Source organism: Canis lupus, chromosome 32 (genome assembly GCF_011100685.1).
Source record: "Canis lupus familiaris isolate Mischka breed German Shepherd chromosome 32, alternate assembly UU_Cfam_GSD_1.0, whole genome shotgun sequence".
Classification (NCBI taxonomy): Eukaryota; Metazoa; Chordata; class Mammalia; order Carnivora; family Canidae; genus Canis; species Canis lupus.
Window position 1 is genome coordinate 18,617,666 of NC_049253.1, and position 17,787 is coordinate 18,635,452.

General features: G+C 36.6%; 1 protein-coding gene and 2 long non-coding RNA genes across 3 annotated transcripts in view; 2 read left to right on the plus strand and 1 right to left on the minus strand.

Moving 5' to 3' along the window:
- The first annotated feature begins 297 nt into the window (after nucleotides 1-297).
- ADH4 (alcohol dehydrogenase 4 (class II), pi polypeptide) lies at nucleotides 298-17,181 on the plus strand. Its single transcript, XM_038582058.1, has 9 exons — nucleotides 298-453; nucleotides 1,192-1,293; nucleotides 2,582-2,723; nucleotides 3,612-3,699; nucleotides 6,405-6,636; nucleotides 9,060-9,320; nucleotides 13,718-13,853; nucleotides 14,525-14,660; nucleotides 16,738-17,181. Exons 1-9 carry the CDS (start codon nucleotides 436-438, stop codon nucleotides 16,760-16,762), a joined length of 1,140 nt encoding a protein of 379 aa, XP_038437986.1. The 5' UTR covers nucleotides 298-435; the 3' UTR covers nucleotides 16,763-17,181.
- LOC111093613 lies at nucleotides 1,300-2,573 on the plus strand. The gene is made up of 2 exons (XR_005382790.1): nucleotides 1,300-2,158; nucleotides 2,197-2,573. It is a non-coding gene; the product is annotated as an uncharacterized LOC111093613 (long non-coding RNA).
- The window catches only part of LOC111093612, a 28,589-nt gene continuing 16,031 nt past the window's right edge, over nucleotides 5,230-17,787 (minus strand). Inside the window, exon 3 of the long non-coding RNA XR_005382789.1 lies at nucleotides 5,230-7,338. This is a non-coding gene — a long non-coding RNA (uncharacterized LOC111093612). The remainder of the gene's footprint in view (nucleotides 7,339-17,787) is intronic.

Genomic DNA, 17,787 nt, shown 5'->3' on the forward strand with positions numbered 1-17,787 from the left:
ATATAAAGGTTTTAACAGGTAAAACTAACTATACTATATAGAGAACCATAAATCATAAAGAAATGCAAGAAAATGATTATTAGACTTGTGGAAGAGAAGGCTGGGTATAGGAAGGATTCAGGGACAGTAGAAATGCCCTTTACACAGATATTAATTCATCTGTGTAAGTTTAATGAACTTTTCTCTATTACCTTATTTTTGCAATAAAAGGGAAAAAAGTAAACATCTTCAAATAAGCTCTGGTAGCAACGGCAATTGGCAGCTGAAATGTGACTGTACAAATCATGCAAGAAATGGGCGGAGCTATGTGTCACAGCAACAAAAAGGAAAGTGATTGGAGAGTAAACGGGCGGAAATGGTATTTATTCAAGGACAAAGGACGTGGAGCACGGTCAAATCAGAAAGAAACCTCCAAGGCTAGCCTGCCAAAGAAAAATGAGCACCATGGGCAAAGTAAGCAAATATACTATTTGTTTGATTCTTGGGTTTTTGTCTCTTTATATATTTGCTAAAACAAGGTTCCTTCAGGGTTACTCTCAGAAAGCAATCTAAAGTTGATCAAAATGATCTGAATAAATTCATGCCAGGAACTTACTTTTAGGAAATTACAGTGGATTTGCCAAAATACTTACTACCTGAATTTTTAATTAAATATTACTTATAAAGGCCAAAAAAAGAGAGATTTCAATAACTATGCTATAACAACGAAATAGAATTTGCATCTGTTAGAAATAAAGTTAAAGAAAAATATGGAAAACATAGCATATTAATAACTAGAAAAAGTAGATTACAAAGTATTACATAGAAAAGATCCCGTTTAGGGATACTGAAAAAATTTATACCAAAATCATAAAATAAGTGATAAAATTACAAGTGGATTTTGTTTCTTTTGTTCTTATTTGTATTTTGAAATTTCTTATCATTAAAATATATTGTATCTGCAATAAGACTAATATTTAAAAATATAATCCAAAATTGCATGACTATCAAAAATTATGTATTCATGTGTCAAAGACTGGGAAAGCATAACAAAAGGAAAATAGTAGCATGAGAACAGAGGATTATAGGTCTGCTTGTTTCTAGTTTCCTTCAATGTTACTTATATTTGAAATTTTAAATATAATTTTAATTGTAGTCTATATAATTACATATTAATTATATAATTAATCTCCCTCTCTCCCTCTTTCTCAGGTTATTAAGTGCAAAGCAGCTATTGCCTGGGAAACAGGCAAGCCCCTCTGCATAGAAGAGATTGAGGTAGCTCCCCCCAAGGCTCATGAAGTTCGAGTTCAAGTAAGTAGGGACATTTCCTAGACAGCACAGACAAGGCACTAAGTGCAGACTTTGTTTCTTTAGGTCAGGCCTGCATGGTATGACTGAGAGTACCTGGAGTTTCACTTTCACCTATGGCGGAACTATATTTTTAGATCCATATAAAAACAGGCATTATCCGAAGAGGGGCAAATTACTAATTATCATTTGCTACTGATAAAAAGCTTAAAATGTATTTGAATTTATCTTAATATTAATCATCAGCCTGAGGAATTTGACAAAGGAATTCACTTTAGATTGGAATTAGTTTTCTTTTTGTTTTCCAGTTGCCAGTTATTGGAAAGTGTTAAAGGAAGATAAAAAAATTGGTTCCAAACAAGGGAGAGGAAAGAGCTGCAGTGCTACCCAGGGCAGTATAAGAGTCCTGGCTGCCCAGAGGAGGGAGAAGTGTAGGTGAGCAGGGAAAAGAGACTTCACTGTATAGACAGAGATCACAGATAGAGAGCTGGGACAACTCCATTTTCCCCACAGCTGGCCTGGCTTACATTTTTCCTCAGGACCACTACAGGACAGGTTTACACATGAGAATGATTAAGAGAACCTCATGAACAGAATCTTGAATAATAAGAGATATGCTGGTAATTGAGACAATCCTTTACCTGATACCTCTTTTAACTATAAAAATATTATTACCCCTATTTCATTTCATATGATTTCAACAAAATGTGCACAAGCCCTAGAAACCTATATTTCCTCCATTCCCTCTTCCTAAAAGATTTTGTTTAACTTTTCCCCATTACCTTTGAATTTTTCTCTCCTGGAGCCAGTAACTGCCAATTTTATCTCTGTATGATTTGCCAGTAGCAATGAAAGTTAGAAAACAAAGGTTTATTTTTTTATTTTTATTTTTTTTTGAAAACAAAGGTTTATTATTTAGAAGAGGAGAATATATGCTATTTTTTATTGCTGTTTTTTTCCAAAATGTAATTCTTTTATTGAGCTCCAAGACTGTTGTAAAGTTTCAAGGTGACATTGGGCCCAAGATTAGCCTCCTAGGGCAGCCCCGGTGGCGCAGTGGTTTAGCACCGCCTGCAGCCCGGGGCGTGATCTGGAGAACCTGGATCGAGTCCCACGTCAGGCTCCCTGTATGGAGCCTGCTTCTCCCTCTGCCTGTGTCTCTGCCTCTCTCTCTCTCTGCATCTCTATGAATAAATAAATAAAATCTTTAAAAAAAAAAAAAAAAGATTAGCCTCCTAACAACCCCAATGATACGAGAGAAACAGGCCTCAAGTCTTTGGTTGCTTTGTAGATAATTGCCACTGCCCTGTGCCATACTGATGCCCATCCTATCAGTCCTAAATTTAAAGAGGCCCTTTTCCCAGTGATCCTTGGCCATGAGGGTGCAGGAATTGTGGAAAGTGTTGGGCCAGGAGTGACCAACTTCAAACCAGGTATGTTCTTTGCTGATGCCAATTAAATGGAAATGTCAGGATAATTTCAGGAACTGATAGAGTCCTGGCTTTGCATGCTATAATTGATCTCTATTTATATATGGGAACCATCTTTTCCAAAGACAAACTAAGACATACAATCTATCACAGTCTAACAATGGGATGGAGTATGTGAAGTCAGAACTAATAAAATATGGAAAATATGGTCACTTTATTTATATATAGCACTGAGAAACTGCTATGAAGCAAAGCCACAAAGTGGGACACAAATGAAAATTTATAACAACTTCTAAATAAAACAGAAAAATAATTTAGTATCATAAAGAATTTCTTTTTAACGATTTTATTTATTTATTCATGAAAGACAGAGAGGTAGAGACATAGGCAGGGGGAAAAGCAGGCTCCTTGTGGGGAGCCCAATGCGGGACCCGATCCTGGATCACAGGATCATAACCTGAGCCGAAGACAGATGCTCAACCACTGAGCCACCCAGGTGCCCCTCATTGAAAGGAAGTTAAGGGGACACCTGGGTGGCTCAGCAGTTGAGTGGCTGCCTTCGGCTCAGGGCGTGATCCCGGGATCCAGGATCCAGTCCCGCATCGGGCTCCCCTTAGGGAGCCTGCTTCTCCTTCTGCCTGTGTCTCTGCCTCAATCTCTCTGTCTCTAGTGAATAAATAAATAAAATCTTAAAAAAAAAAAAAAGAAAAAGTTAAAAAGACAGTATATACAATACTTGGGGGAATCAGCAATCATGTAGAGTAACAAAATACTATAGCCATCTATACTTTATGCTAAACATAAAATATATATCATAAAGAAGATTCATCTGGTAGAGACTTTTACAAGCTGTATCTTAGGCACCATCCAACATATGGCCTTTCTTTCCAGGTGACAAAGTAATTCCACTCTACATGCCTCACTGTAGAAAATGCAAATTCTGTCTGAATCCACTCACAAATTTATGTAAAAAACTCAGGTAAGTCCTATACACTATTAGTAAGATTATAAATTGGTATAATATTTGGGGAAGTACATTAGCAATATCTAATAAGCTTCTACCCACCAATACTAGTCCTAGATGTATATAAGAAATTGTTGTAAAATTACTCAAGGAAACATATGCTAGAATGTTCACTGCAACATTGTTTATAACAGCAATTAAAAATAGCCCAATGTCACGCCTGAGTGGCTCAGTGGTTAAGTGTCTGCCTTTGGCTCAGGTTGTGATCCCGGGATCCTGGGATCAAGTCCCACATTGGGCTTCCTGCAGGAATTCTGCTTCTCCCTCTGCCTATGTCTCTGTCTCTCTCTGAGTGTCTCTCATGAATAAATGGATTTTAAAAAATCTTTTTAAAAAATAGCTCAATATCCACCAACAAGAGAATGGATTAATGAATTGCTGTGGAGTAACACAGTGGAATATTATATAACAATGAAAAGGGTTAAACTTGATCTACATACAACAACATAGAATAGTTTCACATACATGATGTTAAAGGAAAGAAGCAAGTTTCTGATAAATATATTTAGTGAGATATCATATACAAAATAATACAATATACAGGGGAGCCTGAGTAGCTCAGTTCTTTAAGCTTCTGACTCCTGATTTCAGCTCAGCTCCTGATCTCAGGTTTGTGAGATTGAAGGCTCTGCCCTCAGTGGAGAGTCTGCTTCTCTCCTTCTCAATCTCTCTCTCAAATAAATAAATAAATCTTTAAAAAGATAAAACAACAGTAATACTATATATATAATATAGTTTATGGTTACATGTGTATGCAGTTAAGGTATAAATATATTACTGAACTGATAAATGCCAAACTCAAGATAGTAGCTACTTCTATAGGAAATGAGGAATGAAATGAGGTACAATAAAGTAATTTATTCCAAGGCCCACAGATAAAGTCTTAGAGCTAGATTTTGACCGTAGACATTCTGACTCCAGAGTTCAAAACCTTTATCAACTTATTCTTTAATGAGACTACATACAGAAAAACCTCCTAAAAAGGGGGAGGGGGGAATGCTTGGGTGGCTCAGCAATTTAGCATCTGCCTTTAGCTCAGGGTATGTTACTGGAGTCCCGGAATTGAGTCCTGCATGGGGCTCCCTGCTTCTTCCTCTGCCTGTGTCTCTACCTCTCTCTCTCTGTGTGACTCATGAATAAATAAATAAATAAATAAATAAATAAATCTTAAAAAAAGAAAAGGAAAAGAAAAATCTATTTAAAAAAAGAAAAGAAAAATCTATTTTAAAAAAAGGAAAAGAAAAATCTATTTTCCAGTTTTCCTTCTCCCAAAAAAACTCTAGAAGATACCTTTATTGGGCACGGAGTTTAAATTTTATACTCAGAATTTGCACAGAGCACAGCAGCAGCAAATAATAACATCCATATTATTCTTCATTTTTTTTTTTTTTTTTTTTTTTTTTAAATTTTATTTATTTATTTATGATAGTCACACAGTGAGAGAGAGAGAGGCAGAGACATAGGCAGAGGGAGAAGCAGGCTCCATGCACCGGGAGCCCGATGTGGGATTCGATCCCGGGTCTCCAGGATCGCGCCCTGGGCCAAAGGCAGGCGCCAAACCGCTGCGCCACCCAGGGATCCCCATATTATTCTTTAATGTCGATTGAAGCTAGTTATTTCAGAAGCTAAAATTGTACTACTCTTACATCTAATTACTGTGCCTCAATTTCCTCATCTATAAGATGGGAATAATAATAATGCTTACTTCACAGGGTTATTATAGATAGTTAAAGCATTAATACAACCCTTTGCAAACTTTAAATAAAATAATAGATTTTGGCAATGACCATCAATTATTTCTAACTCCACAAAAAGAGAGATAATAAGGTATTATGTACCTCCAGATGAAAATTCACAGCACCACCTTTGAAATATTCCTACAAAAATATAAAACCTAAATTAAATCAACCAGTTAGATTGAAAATACTAGTTAAGAGGAAATACAGGGATGGGAAAATGTGTTACACCCAATTATAGGAATGTAATCAGGAAAATTCAGAATGGAAAAACTGTACAGAACAAATGACTGTTTCTTCAACAAATAAATTTCAAAGAAAAAAACAAGGAGGGAGGTGAGAACCTATCAATTAAAAGAGATAACACACGTCAACTAAATGCAATATCTCAACCTAAAAGAATCTCTTTGAGATACATAATAAAATATTTACAAATGAAACAGTAATGAGTGGGGTTTACTTCGAAACCATCCCATTGGGGAGGGTAGGTGCTGGGGAAGAGTGAGCCTTGAGGTGGGGGTTGGGGGAGTAAAAGATGCCAGAAGAACAGCCCTGAGTTGATAACTGCTAAAGCTGGGATATAATTGCACAGGCATTCAAAAGGCTAGTATTTCTCCATTTATGTACAGTTGAGTTTCCATAAGTTTTTTTCTAAGAATTATTACATACAAACCCTCAAGAGAGTTTCTGGCACATAAAAAATATTCAATAAAAAGTTTATTATCATTATTAACTTTAGAGTACTTCTGACTATATATTTAGGTGAAAAGACTCAAGTCATTTTCTCAATTTTTCTATCTCATAAAAGTGTCATAACAAATATATAACACTTAACTGTTTTTTCAGTAATGTAACCAGTGGTCTATTTATGTTCTCTCTTTATTATCTTGTTTTTTTTAATTTTTAATTTTTTTTATTTTCTAGTCTAGTCAAAAATCCTATTGTTGATCAAGAACTAATGGAAGACAAAACCAGCAGGTTTACCTGCAAAGGAAAACCAATTTACCATTTCATGGGGACCAGTACCTTCACTCAGTACACTGTAGTGTCAGATATAAATCTTGCCAAAATCGATGATGATGTAAATTTAGAGAGAGCTTGTCTGTTTGGATGTGGATTTTCAACTGGCTATGGAGCTGCAATCAACACTGCCAAGGTAAAAGTGGTTCATCACCAGGTTGCATAAAATAGAATTTACTAGGAGATGGAGTAATAAAGCAGCTAGCTATTCTTCAAGCCTTAGCTCTGTCATTTATTACTTCTATGACTTTAGGCAAGTTATTTAACCCCTCTATTCCTACTCTCTGCAATAACATCTAGTATAAATAGGTATGGGGATAATCAAATCATATTACATATGTAAGGCACCTAACTCAGCAGCTGGCATACAGTCAGCACTCAGTTCATGTTAATTTCTTTTCCTATACTAGTATGTTAGATCACAGACTATCCCTGCCTTAAATATAGCGTGCTTAAATATGTCACCTAAATATGAATGTTCACCATGGGAGAGCAGACCTAGTCAAGAGGCAACAGAAACTACAGAAACTCCCACCCATCTCCATTTAGTCACCTCTGCTTTCTTCCTGATCCTGTAGATTTCTCTCCCTCAAACTGGTAATTCACCTCTGGTTCTTATCCTGTCCTTTTGTGGCTCCAAAGGCGAATCTCAGGTGGCAGCCCTGATGGTGGCAAGATGCATCCTTGGAATCTCATGTTAGAATTTAGAAACTTTCACAAAACTGTTTAATGAGAGACTGGACAGGTGTCAGTATCACTTGGATGCCTCAAACAACCGCCTTGATGTCAGTCTTCGATCCTTGAGTTCAAACTGCAAAATGCATCCAGAGTGCTCTTTCTAAACAGAAACAAAACAACAAATGTTGTTTCTAAACAACAAATGTGAAGATTTCATTGCCCTTTCATTACTCCACTTTTCCATCAGTGGGGTAGTGATTCTCCCTAATTCTACCTTCACAGGGTCACCATTCCCCCAAGCCTGACCCTCAGTTTCTGGGCTCCAATCACTGTGGCCCCTGGGCTTTCCATACATGGCTCCCATCAACACTGCCTGGAAAGCTCCCCGCCCCCTACACATACACACACCCCTCTTCTGGCTGTCTCCATTTTTTTGTCATTTCCTACCAGAAACCCTCCAAACTGTCAGGCGTGTACTGGGTGTCCCTCTCAGTTTCCCCTAAAGTGTCTGTGCTTATTGTCCCTGTCTCTCTTCTTATCACACTCTGGAGAAATTTTCCATTTATTTCTCCTTCTTATTAGACTATTTGCTCCTTGAGGGCAAGAACTCTCTCTTGTTCATTGTGGTATCTCCAGAGCCTAGCCCTGTGCCTGGCACACAGTAGGAACTGGATAATTTTTCAATGAATGAATGAAAAAAAGCCAGGTTCATATGCAATCCTTAAAACATCTTGATAAGGCTTGATCCTCAGCTTTGCAATCTAAATACTCCTCTTTATCAGGTTACCTGCAGTTGTTCAAGTGTCAAGGAAATAAACTCAACCTAATCAAAATTAAAAACTGATCTAATAGCCATAATATCAAGATAAGACTTTTCATTGAGAATCAGTCAAGCAGACAGAAATGTTGTTTTTGGCTATCAGTATATTAAAAATTAAAAACAGTATAGTCAATCAGAAAAAGACAATTTCGGGATCCCTGGGTGGCGCAGTGGTTTAGCGCCTGCCTTTGGCCCAGGGCGCGATCCTGGAGACCCGGGATCGAATCCCACGTCGGGCTCCCGGTGCATGGAGCCTGCTTCTCCCTCTGCCTGTGTCTCTGCTTCTCTCTCTCTCTCTCTCTCTCCGTGTGCCTATCATAAATAAATAAAAAATTTAAAAAAAAAAAAAAAAAAAAAAAAAAAAAAAAAAGAAAAAGACAATTTCATATGGTTTCACTCATATGTAGAATATAAGAAACAGTGCATGGGAAGGGAGGGAAACTGAATGGGAAGAAATCAGAGAGGGAGACAAACCATTAGAGACTCTTAACTATAGAAAACAAACTGAGGGTTGCTGGAGGGGAGGAGGGTACAGGGATGGGGTAATTGGGTGATGGGACATTAAGGAGGCCACATGATATGATGAGCACTGGGTGTTATATGTAACTGATTAATTACTGATAACTACATCTGATGTACTATACTACATAATAATGTACTATATCTTGGATAACTGAATTTAAATTCTTTAAAAAAGGAAAATATAAAATAAAATAAAATTTTGTTCTGATAACAGTAAAGGGAAGAGGAAAACAAGTGGATTATTTTCACCTAGGTTTCTTTTTGTTTTTGTTTTGTTTTGTTTTGGTTTTTGAGCTTATAATTCTAATGGCATTCAAATGATTCTCCAAATTTAGCCAGTGACTCATCCATTTTAATCTTGGCAGACTTCCCTCATTGGCTGTATCATTTAGCTTTATGACAAGCAGTCTTTTTTTTTTTTTTAGGCAGTCTTTTATTTATATGTTCCTGCCTCTACTTCACTCTCTTCCTTTAAAAAAAAAAAAAAAAAAGTGAGACCACTTCCATTTAAAGTTAATTTATAATTTTGCTGCCTGCAGGTCACCCCTGGCTCTACTTGTGCTGTCTTTGGCCTAGGAGGCGTTGGGCTTTCCACTATAATGGGTTGTAAAGTAGCAGGAGCTTCCAGAATCATCGCTATTGACATCAACAATGAGAAGTTTACAAAGGCCAAAGCCCTTGGAATCACTGAATGCCTCAATCCTAGAGACTTCAATAAACCCATCCAGGAAGTCATCATTGAAATGACCAATGGAGGTGTGGATTTTGCCTTTGACTGTGCAGGTGGACCTGAAGCCATGGTACATATAGTTTTTATAATAGTATATAATAAATTGCATGTATTAATATTATTAAACTATTTAATAATATAAATATTATTAAATTGGTAGTATGTATATCGATAAGGTTATTTTGAATTTAACATTAGTATATTTATGTATATGTAAATTATATATTTATATAAATATTATTTATTAATAATATCAGATTATGTATATTATTAATATTTGATTAATAAATGTTAATACTTACTTGGATTATTAATATTTCTGTATATTCTTCCACATGAAGTTTAGCAAAAAGAGAAAACTTAGAAATAAACATTTTAAAAGAATTGTGCTTATGAGAAATGATAGAGAAAAAAAACAGAAAAGGCAGAGTTAGAGGAGGGAAGAAGACAGGGTGACACGTGTCACCCCTAACAGCTGGAGGCATTCCATTCCAACCTAAAAGCAGAGTGGTGAGAGGTCAGCAATCTACAAACAATCCAATTCCATTCGTCAGATCTTAATAAAAGGGATGCCAAATTAGGTCCACATCATAAATCTGAAATTTTCAATATATTCAATATATTAAAAACATACATACACACACACATACTTCAAGATTAAAATGTAGACCTTTTAAAAAATAAAAAAATAAAAATAAAATAAAATAAAATAAAATGTAGACCTTTTGTCCTAAGCACTACAATTCTGTATCATTCAGATTTCTTCTCTCAGGACAAGCTACATAATTTGAAGGCCTTTCCAGGCACAGAGCCCTGAACAACTACACTGGCTGCAGGCCCATGAAACCAGCCTTGTTTATTCTACTCTCAAAAGTGGGGTAAAGAACCAATCACACAGACTACACATGGAAAAGTTAGCTTGTCAGACTGCCTAACCTCACTTTCCAGCGGATGGTCACTTGATGCCTATTTGCTCAAAGAGGCTAAATCGAGTTTTGTTTTGTTTTATGAGATGACTAACAATTTATCAACTGATTATCTGCCATGGATTCTTCCTATTTCATGAAGGAGATCTGTGGAGGAGCTGTGGTGTTATGCCCTTTTATTTACAACTTCATTCAACATGGCTCTCAAAACCCTCCTCTAGGGAGGTTATAAAAAATAGAATTCTGTACTTCAACATCCCAGTAGCAGGCTTTGTACAGTTCTTCCCCTTGATTTTTACCCAACTGATGCATTCTCCAGAAGAGAATGGAGATGGGGAGGAGCTGCTGAAAGCATGAGGCTCCCTTCCTGGGTCTCCCCTCTCAGAATGGTTTCATTGGAATAATGTAACTGTTTAAAGGAGGATCTAGCAGGTAATAAGCACTCCATAAATGTTAGCTATTACTGAAAACTCATGCATTAAGGGCTTCTTATCCTATACTGGTCCTTTGTGTTCAATGCTTCAGATCCTGCTTCTTAAATTATTGTTGGCATCTGCAACTTACAATGTGCCACATCCATTCCTCCACTTTCCACAGCTCAAATTTTTTTCAAACATTGAAATTCAACCTATTGATATTATTTTTCCAGTATGGAGATTCTCAACACTGGCTACATTTTAGAAATGCCTGGGGAGTTGTTACTATCATTGTTTGGTACCAATGAATGGGCCATATCCCAGGATATTCTCATGAGTCTAGGGCCCAGGTACAATATTTTTTACAAGTTACTCCAGTTGAGAACTACTTAATCTAAATCTTGGCAGGTTCTATTATTATTTAAATTATGGAATAGACTTACAACAGAGAATCCAAATAAGAATAGATGGGTTTAGTTATCACAAAAAGATCAGCTATCTACCCATCCACCATGTTTCCATAACTAAGGAAATCTAAATTTCTTGGTTGTAGAGCAGAGTCCAGTAATACCTGTGAATGAACTTGAATTCAATGACCACTAATGCTCTTAAGCAGCCTAAAGGAGGCGCCTGAGGGGCTCAGTCAGTTAAACATCTGCCTTCAGCTCACGTGGTGATCCCAGGGTCGTGGAATCGAGTCCTATATCAGGCTCCTAGGATCAAGCCCCATATCAGGCACCTTGCTAAGCAGGGAGTTTGCTTCTCCCTCTCCCTCTGCCTCTTGCCCTGCTTGTGCTCTCTCTCTCTCTCTCTTTCCTTGCCAAATAAATAAATAAAATCTTTACAAAGTAAAGCAGCCTGAAGAACCCACAGAACAATCATAAAGTTACATTAACTGGCAATATTATAAAGTTTTGAGAAGCAAAAGTAATTCTCATCAAAAATTATCAGAAGCTTCTAAATAAAACCCTTTACTTGCATATGATACCCATTTTTAACTAAGTTATCATCAGGGAGATGAATCCCTTGCTTGAAGCTAAGCTCCAGAAATGTAGAACAGGCTAACAGGGGGCACCTGAGTGGCTTAGTAAACTAGGCATTGGACTCTTGATCTTGGCTTGGGTTATTATCTTGGGATCATGGGATTGAGCCCCACACTGGACTCTGCACTCAGTAGGCAGTCTCCTCAGGATTCTTACTCCCTCTCCCTCCAACCATTCCCCTCTCCCATTCTCTCTCTCTCTCTCTCTCTCTCAAATAGATGGATAAATCTTCTTTAAAAAAAGGGCCAACAGGAAAGATATTTTAAAATTAAAATAGAAAATAGGAGTTAATATAAATAGCTACCTTCAGGTAATAAGTCTATGAATTTTCTCCTCTCCATGGATCTCTCTATACAGCATAAACAAAAATATTTCTGCCATATAAAAAGTGCATACAGTAAAGCAGTTGCTATTTAGAAATGTTATGAAGTCAGGCAGCCCAGGTGGCTCAGTGGTTTAATGCTGCCTTCAGCCCAAGGGCCTGATCCTGGAGACCTGGGATCGAGTCCCACATCAGGCTCCCTGCATGGAGCCTGCTTCTCTCTCTGCCTCTCTCTCTCTTTCCCTGTGTCTCTCATGAATAAATAAATAAAATCTTTAAAAAAAATAAAGAAATGTTATGAAGTCTCAAAACAATAAACATTTATTCAAATAAAATTTTCATAATACATTCTAAAAGTTCTAGGTCACTTCATCTTCCAATACTAGTAAGACAGACAAAGAGAAGGGGGAGAATTTACTTCAAATTGCTTCTTTTATACAGTGATCAATGATGAAAAAAAGCTATACTTCCTATTGAGACTTTTGTAAAAATAAAAATTGCCCAACAAGTCAGAATTAAATTGAGCACTGACTATGACAAAGGATATAAAACAAAGTTTATGCTTTTCTTCTTTAAGATTAGTCTCAAAAATTAAAATGTTCATCTATTTACCATACAGCTTCTTGTGGAATGGTCATCCACAGTTTATGTCTTTCTCAAATTTCTTAAAATTTTCAACCCTTGGCATTTTTGTATTAACCTCAAACTTGCAGTAGGTTAACATAACATTTTTTCTCTTGTGGAAAGATCAAGGCAACTCCCCTGGGCCACTGTCTTCCATGTAATGACTCAGCTAGTTCTTTTTTTTTTTTTAATGAGAGAGAGAGAGAGGCAGAGTGAGAAGCAGGCTCCCTATAAGGAGTCCGATGTGGGACTCGATCCCAGGACCCCAGGATCATGCCCTGAGCTGAAGGCAGACCTCAACCACTGAGCCACCCAGGCGTCCCTCATTTTTGACCTCACAATGTCAACATGAGGTCATCTGGATTGTTATAGCAGGAGAATGGACAGCTGGCAGGATGTATACCGGGTTTTCTGTTTTGTCTATGAAATAACACACATCACTTCTGCCGATAATCTATTGCCCAGAACTAGTTATATAACTCTACTTCTGAGAGATAAATAATGTAGGAAAACTGATAAAATGTTTTATGAGCAGCATCTAGTGTCAGATTCTGTTTAACTGTCTTGCTCTGTTTTAAATAACATTTTTTATTTATCTTATATTGAGATATACTAAGTTTACAATGTGTACCTCATTCCCTAGGTTCTAGTAGATACCCATCCTCTCTTCATGACTTCAAGGATTGTGTTTTTATGCCTCTGAAATTGCAAATGTTTTAGTACATACCCACAGCAGATCATCAAAAACTTGATTAGAATTTATAATATATATCTTCTAGAATTCTTTTCTAACTTCACATATTTTTTTCTTTCTTGATTTGCAATGATACACATTCCAGATTCAGCATAACTATGGTATTAAACAGAAGAAAATAATGGGTTCTGTTTCTTTTCAATATCTTTTTTTTTTTCAATATCTTTTTTTGATGAAGTTCAAACTTTTAATGAATCTTCTACCTGAAACTGTACAGTGGAGCTTCAAGTATCATCAACAATGCCATAACCTCATTAGCTTGACTAATCTTATCTTATATGCAGAGTTGTATAAATTTTCCCTAAAGTATTGTACATACCTACAGAGTTCATGTTCTACTTTTTCTACTTATTCAACTAATCCTTTTTGTTTTACCTTCTAGAGAGCAGCCCTGGACTGCACAACAGTAGGTTGGGGATCATGTACTTTGATTGGAGTAAACTCTGAAATGTCAAGATTGACTATATCTCCAGTAGAGCTAATAATGGGCCGTACCATAAATGGAACATGCTTTGGTGGTCAGTTTTTTTCTCTTTTAATTTACTCCATAGTAGTATGCAAATTCTTCCAATGAAGATTATTGAATGAAAAGGGGAAAAAATGTTGTTTAAATACTGAGTGCCTAATAACATATCTAGAGACTGCATAAAAGTTATTCTAGGAATTATTTGAAAGTAAACAGTTTTTTTTACTTAAATTTGCCAACATATAGTATAACACCCAGTGCTCATCCCATCAAGTGCCCTCCTCAGTGCCCAGTCACCCAGTTACCCCATCCCCCTTATTCACCTCCCCTTCCACAACCCTTTGTTTGTTTCTCAGAGTTAGGAGTCTCTCATGGTTTGTCTCCCTCTCCAATTTTTCCCTGAAAGTAAACAGTTTGTATAGATGGATAACTACAATTTGCAAACTGAAATGAAATTTGCATTAAAATGAACCAACACAGAGGAACAAAAGGTAAACTTTAATCAAACTGATAATTCCTTATCTAGAAGTAGGAACTAATTTTAACATTTCTTATTAAGAAAAACTTTTAAATAAATTAAACTGTAGAAAATTAAAGATGGGAGGGATAACCCATTTGAAAGCAACTCAAATCTGACCTAGTAATTTAATTCACTCAACAAACTGATTAAACTATCTCCTGTCAAATACCGTGTCTTTACTTGGCTTCTTGGCCAAATTGCAGGTTGGAAAAGCGATTCTATCCCAAAGCTGGTTACTGACTACAAGAATAAGAAATTTGATCTGGATCTATTGGTGACTCACACTCTGCCTTTTGACAAAATCAATGAGGCATTTGACATAATGAACCAAGGAAAAAGGTAAATTAACAAGGAGGTTTGAAAAACCTTTATGATGACCTTATTTGTTAAAAACTAACCAGTTTGTCTTTTCTCACATTTTCCACATCATCACACATACTAGATGTGCTTTAAAGATTAAATGGTGACCTCTGGAAAAAAGAAAAGCTTTCTACTCAATTTCCATAATGTACACTGCCATACACTATTCCAACAGAGAGTGGTGATATAAACTGACACATATTTTCCCTTTCACAAACAACTGTTAATTCAGTTGGGGCTGTTCCCTAGAAAGAAAGGTTTCTACGGTATAATGTCAGGTCATTCTGGTGCAATATAGCCCTAGGTCTCCCATCATTAAATTCTGCAATTAACAAAGTGCCCATTCCAGTCCCTTCAAGGTCAGAACCAAGTGAAAACCACTGATATGTGAGCAGTGAATGACTCATTTAAAGAAACAAAGGATACCTCAACTCTTACTCTCTTGCTTTGTCCGGAGTCTACAATAAGATACAATCTGATCCATGGTTTTAACTATATTGTGCTCCCTTGGTGCAGATCATGAGAACTAACTTATAGAAATGGCCCAACTGGAGTTCTGTAGCAACTGAGGAGCAGGAGAGACTAGGATCAATGATTTTGGTTAAAATGATTAAGCACAGCTTTCAATAGAAGCAAAGAGCAAAACACCAGGAATAGTTTCATAGAGGAGATGTAAAAAAAAAAAAAAAGGAACAAAACAAGAAGATATCACAAAATGGGAGTTTCACAAAATGAAACTAAAGTTACATGACATGAGTTTGAAGCAGAAAATAAATGTTGCAAAAGAAGAAAACAGGTCTATGATGTGAGGACCCTGGCTACTTCCTAGGAAAGTATTTCCTGAGAAATTATTTATACTGACATGAACTCTCTATTTTGCAAACCCATTAACTGCAATGTATCAAGAAGAAGCTCGATAGAAAGAAAAAGAAAGATTATTTAAGCTACACAAATTAACTTAGTGTATAAACCCTGCAATATTTTGCATAATCTCAATATTCTCATAAGGAGTATTCCTTATGTTGGGAGTTAGGTTGGAATATGGGGCATTAGACCCCAAAACTCATATCTCATGCACCACCACCCTTTTCCCCCTTGATTTCTGTGTCATGGAATACACCCACAAGGAATGCTAAGTGGCAGCCAAATGGAAAATGGTGAATTACTTTATTAATAGCTGGGCAAGTCTCCCATGCTTTTAAAGTAGGCCTGATAAATCAGTGAGAGAATGGAAGGCTGAGGGCTAGATACTTGAGTAAGGCCTCCTACTTCCCCTCTGGCTCACTGAGAAAACCACATTACTGCCCACACTGATGGAAAGGTGACAATGCAGAAAGCAGAGGATGGGACTTAGCATATGGGTATAGGAAGCACAACTGAGGATAGGCCCTCCTGCCATACCAACTGCATAGAAGCAAGGAAGTGGAGGGAATACAACACTCAGTTGGCCTCTTAAGGTGCAGTGACCCTGACTCATGGCAAGGAAAGGACATAGAGGTTCTCCCTCCACAGGTAGAAAGATGTAGTTCCCGTCCCTGGGTGAAGAAAACATATATGCATGGCAACCTGCTAATGCCAGGGATTCCATAGCTCTAGCAGTAAGGTGGAACATAAGGAAGTCTCTGTCCTTGAGGCTTACCTCGTTCTTTGCTTCTACATGTTGAAGGAATTATCAAGGAGTAAGAATATTTAGATTCTCAGAAAGCATCATCCCAATACACCAAGCAGTGACTATTCCAAGACAAAAACCTCACTACAATCCTAGCATGTTCTACTTTATAGCACCATTGGGCAGCACAGACCTCACCCAGGGTCACATGAAGGTCCCCAAGTTTTCCCAGCTTATTAGCACCATATATGAAGTATTATTAATTCTATGAATGGAAGAAGATGCCAAGATAAAAGAAATTAGACATAATTTGTTAATTTCTTTTTTTTATAGATGTCTATAAAGAAAAATTAAACCAAATGTCGAAATAAAAGTACAAAAATTACTTGTGGGTCTTGGTTAAATTTACCACAAAAATTATGCTGATTGTTGTCTTATTATTAACAGCCTTCGGATAGTCCTGACCTTTTGAAGACACCAGGAATAAATTGGAATACTATCTGACTGAATCTGAACCTGTCTGGGTTAATTTACAACCTTTAATAATGAACCACGGATTGCCATGAATTTAAACAACTATTTAAAGTTAACATCTCAACATCAAATAGTTATAAACATTACAGCATTTGTATCCATAAAATATATTAATATTTCCTGTTTAGTAATTATGATAACTGGTGTGTTTATGAATAGAATTATATGATGAGAATTGTTCAAAACTAGTTCTGGAGAGGTGGGAGCGGGGAATGACGGGTAAGAAGTAAAGCTTGTTGGCTATATGTTTATAATTTTTTAGGTTGGGTGATAAATATTCAGGGTTTCATTACACTGTTCTCTCTACTTTTGCTTATGCTTAAAATTCTCCATAATAAAATTTGATTTTTACTAGAATGACTACTATATATGTGTACATAAGATACAAGTATCTTTAAAATGTCATATATATATATATAATGCTGTTACATAATTTGGGGGTTTCAATAAGCTACAAGCTGATCTTTAATAAGCTGCTAAATAATTTCCTTCTTGACATCAGGTATTTACTTTTCTCTTAGCCCTGCTTTACCACTATGAACTATAATCACAAGTAATGGGATATCAAAAGCTATATAAATGGGTAGAGATAAATAAAAAATGAAGATTTTTTTTAAGATTTTATTTATTTATTCATGAGAGAGGCAGAGACCTAGACAGAGGGAAAAGTAGGCTCCTCACAGGGAACCTGATATGGGACTCAATCCCTGCACCTGAGATTACCACCTGAGCAGAAAGCAGATGCTCAACTGCTGAGCCACCCAGACATCCCAAAAATGAAGATCTTTTAAGGAGAGGGTAATTTGGAACAGCTATCAGCTCACCATAATTCCTGAAACCCACTCGTTTTATTAAATGTTTACCACATGTTGAACTGAGAGAAGATAAACTTCCCGGAAGCGTTGGCAGAGAAGGGTGATAATATTTCAAAGTAGAAACTTACATTCGGGGTTACTGCAGACT

Excerpts from the sequence above, each read along its gene's own strand:
- ADH4 (XM_038582058.1), top strand. Across the intron at positions 2,724-3,611 it reads AGTGACCAACTTCAAACCAG|GTGACAAAGTAATTCCACTC; the intron begins GTATGTTCTTTG and ends CTTTCTTTCCAG. Across the intron at positions 14,661-16,737 it reads ATAATGAACCAAGGAAAAAG|CCTTCGGATAGTCCTGACCT; the intron begins GTAAATTAACAA and ends TATTATTAACAG.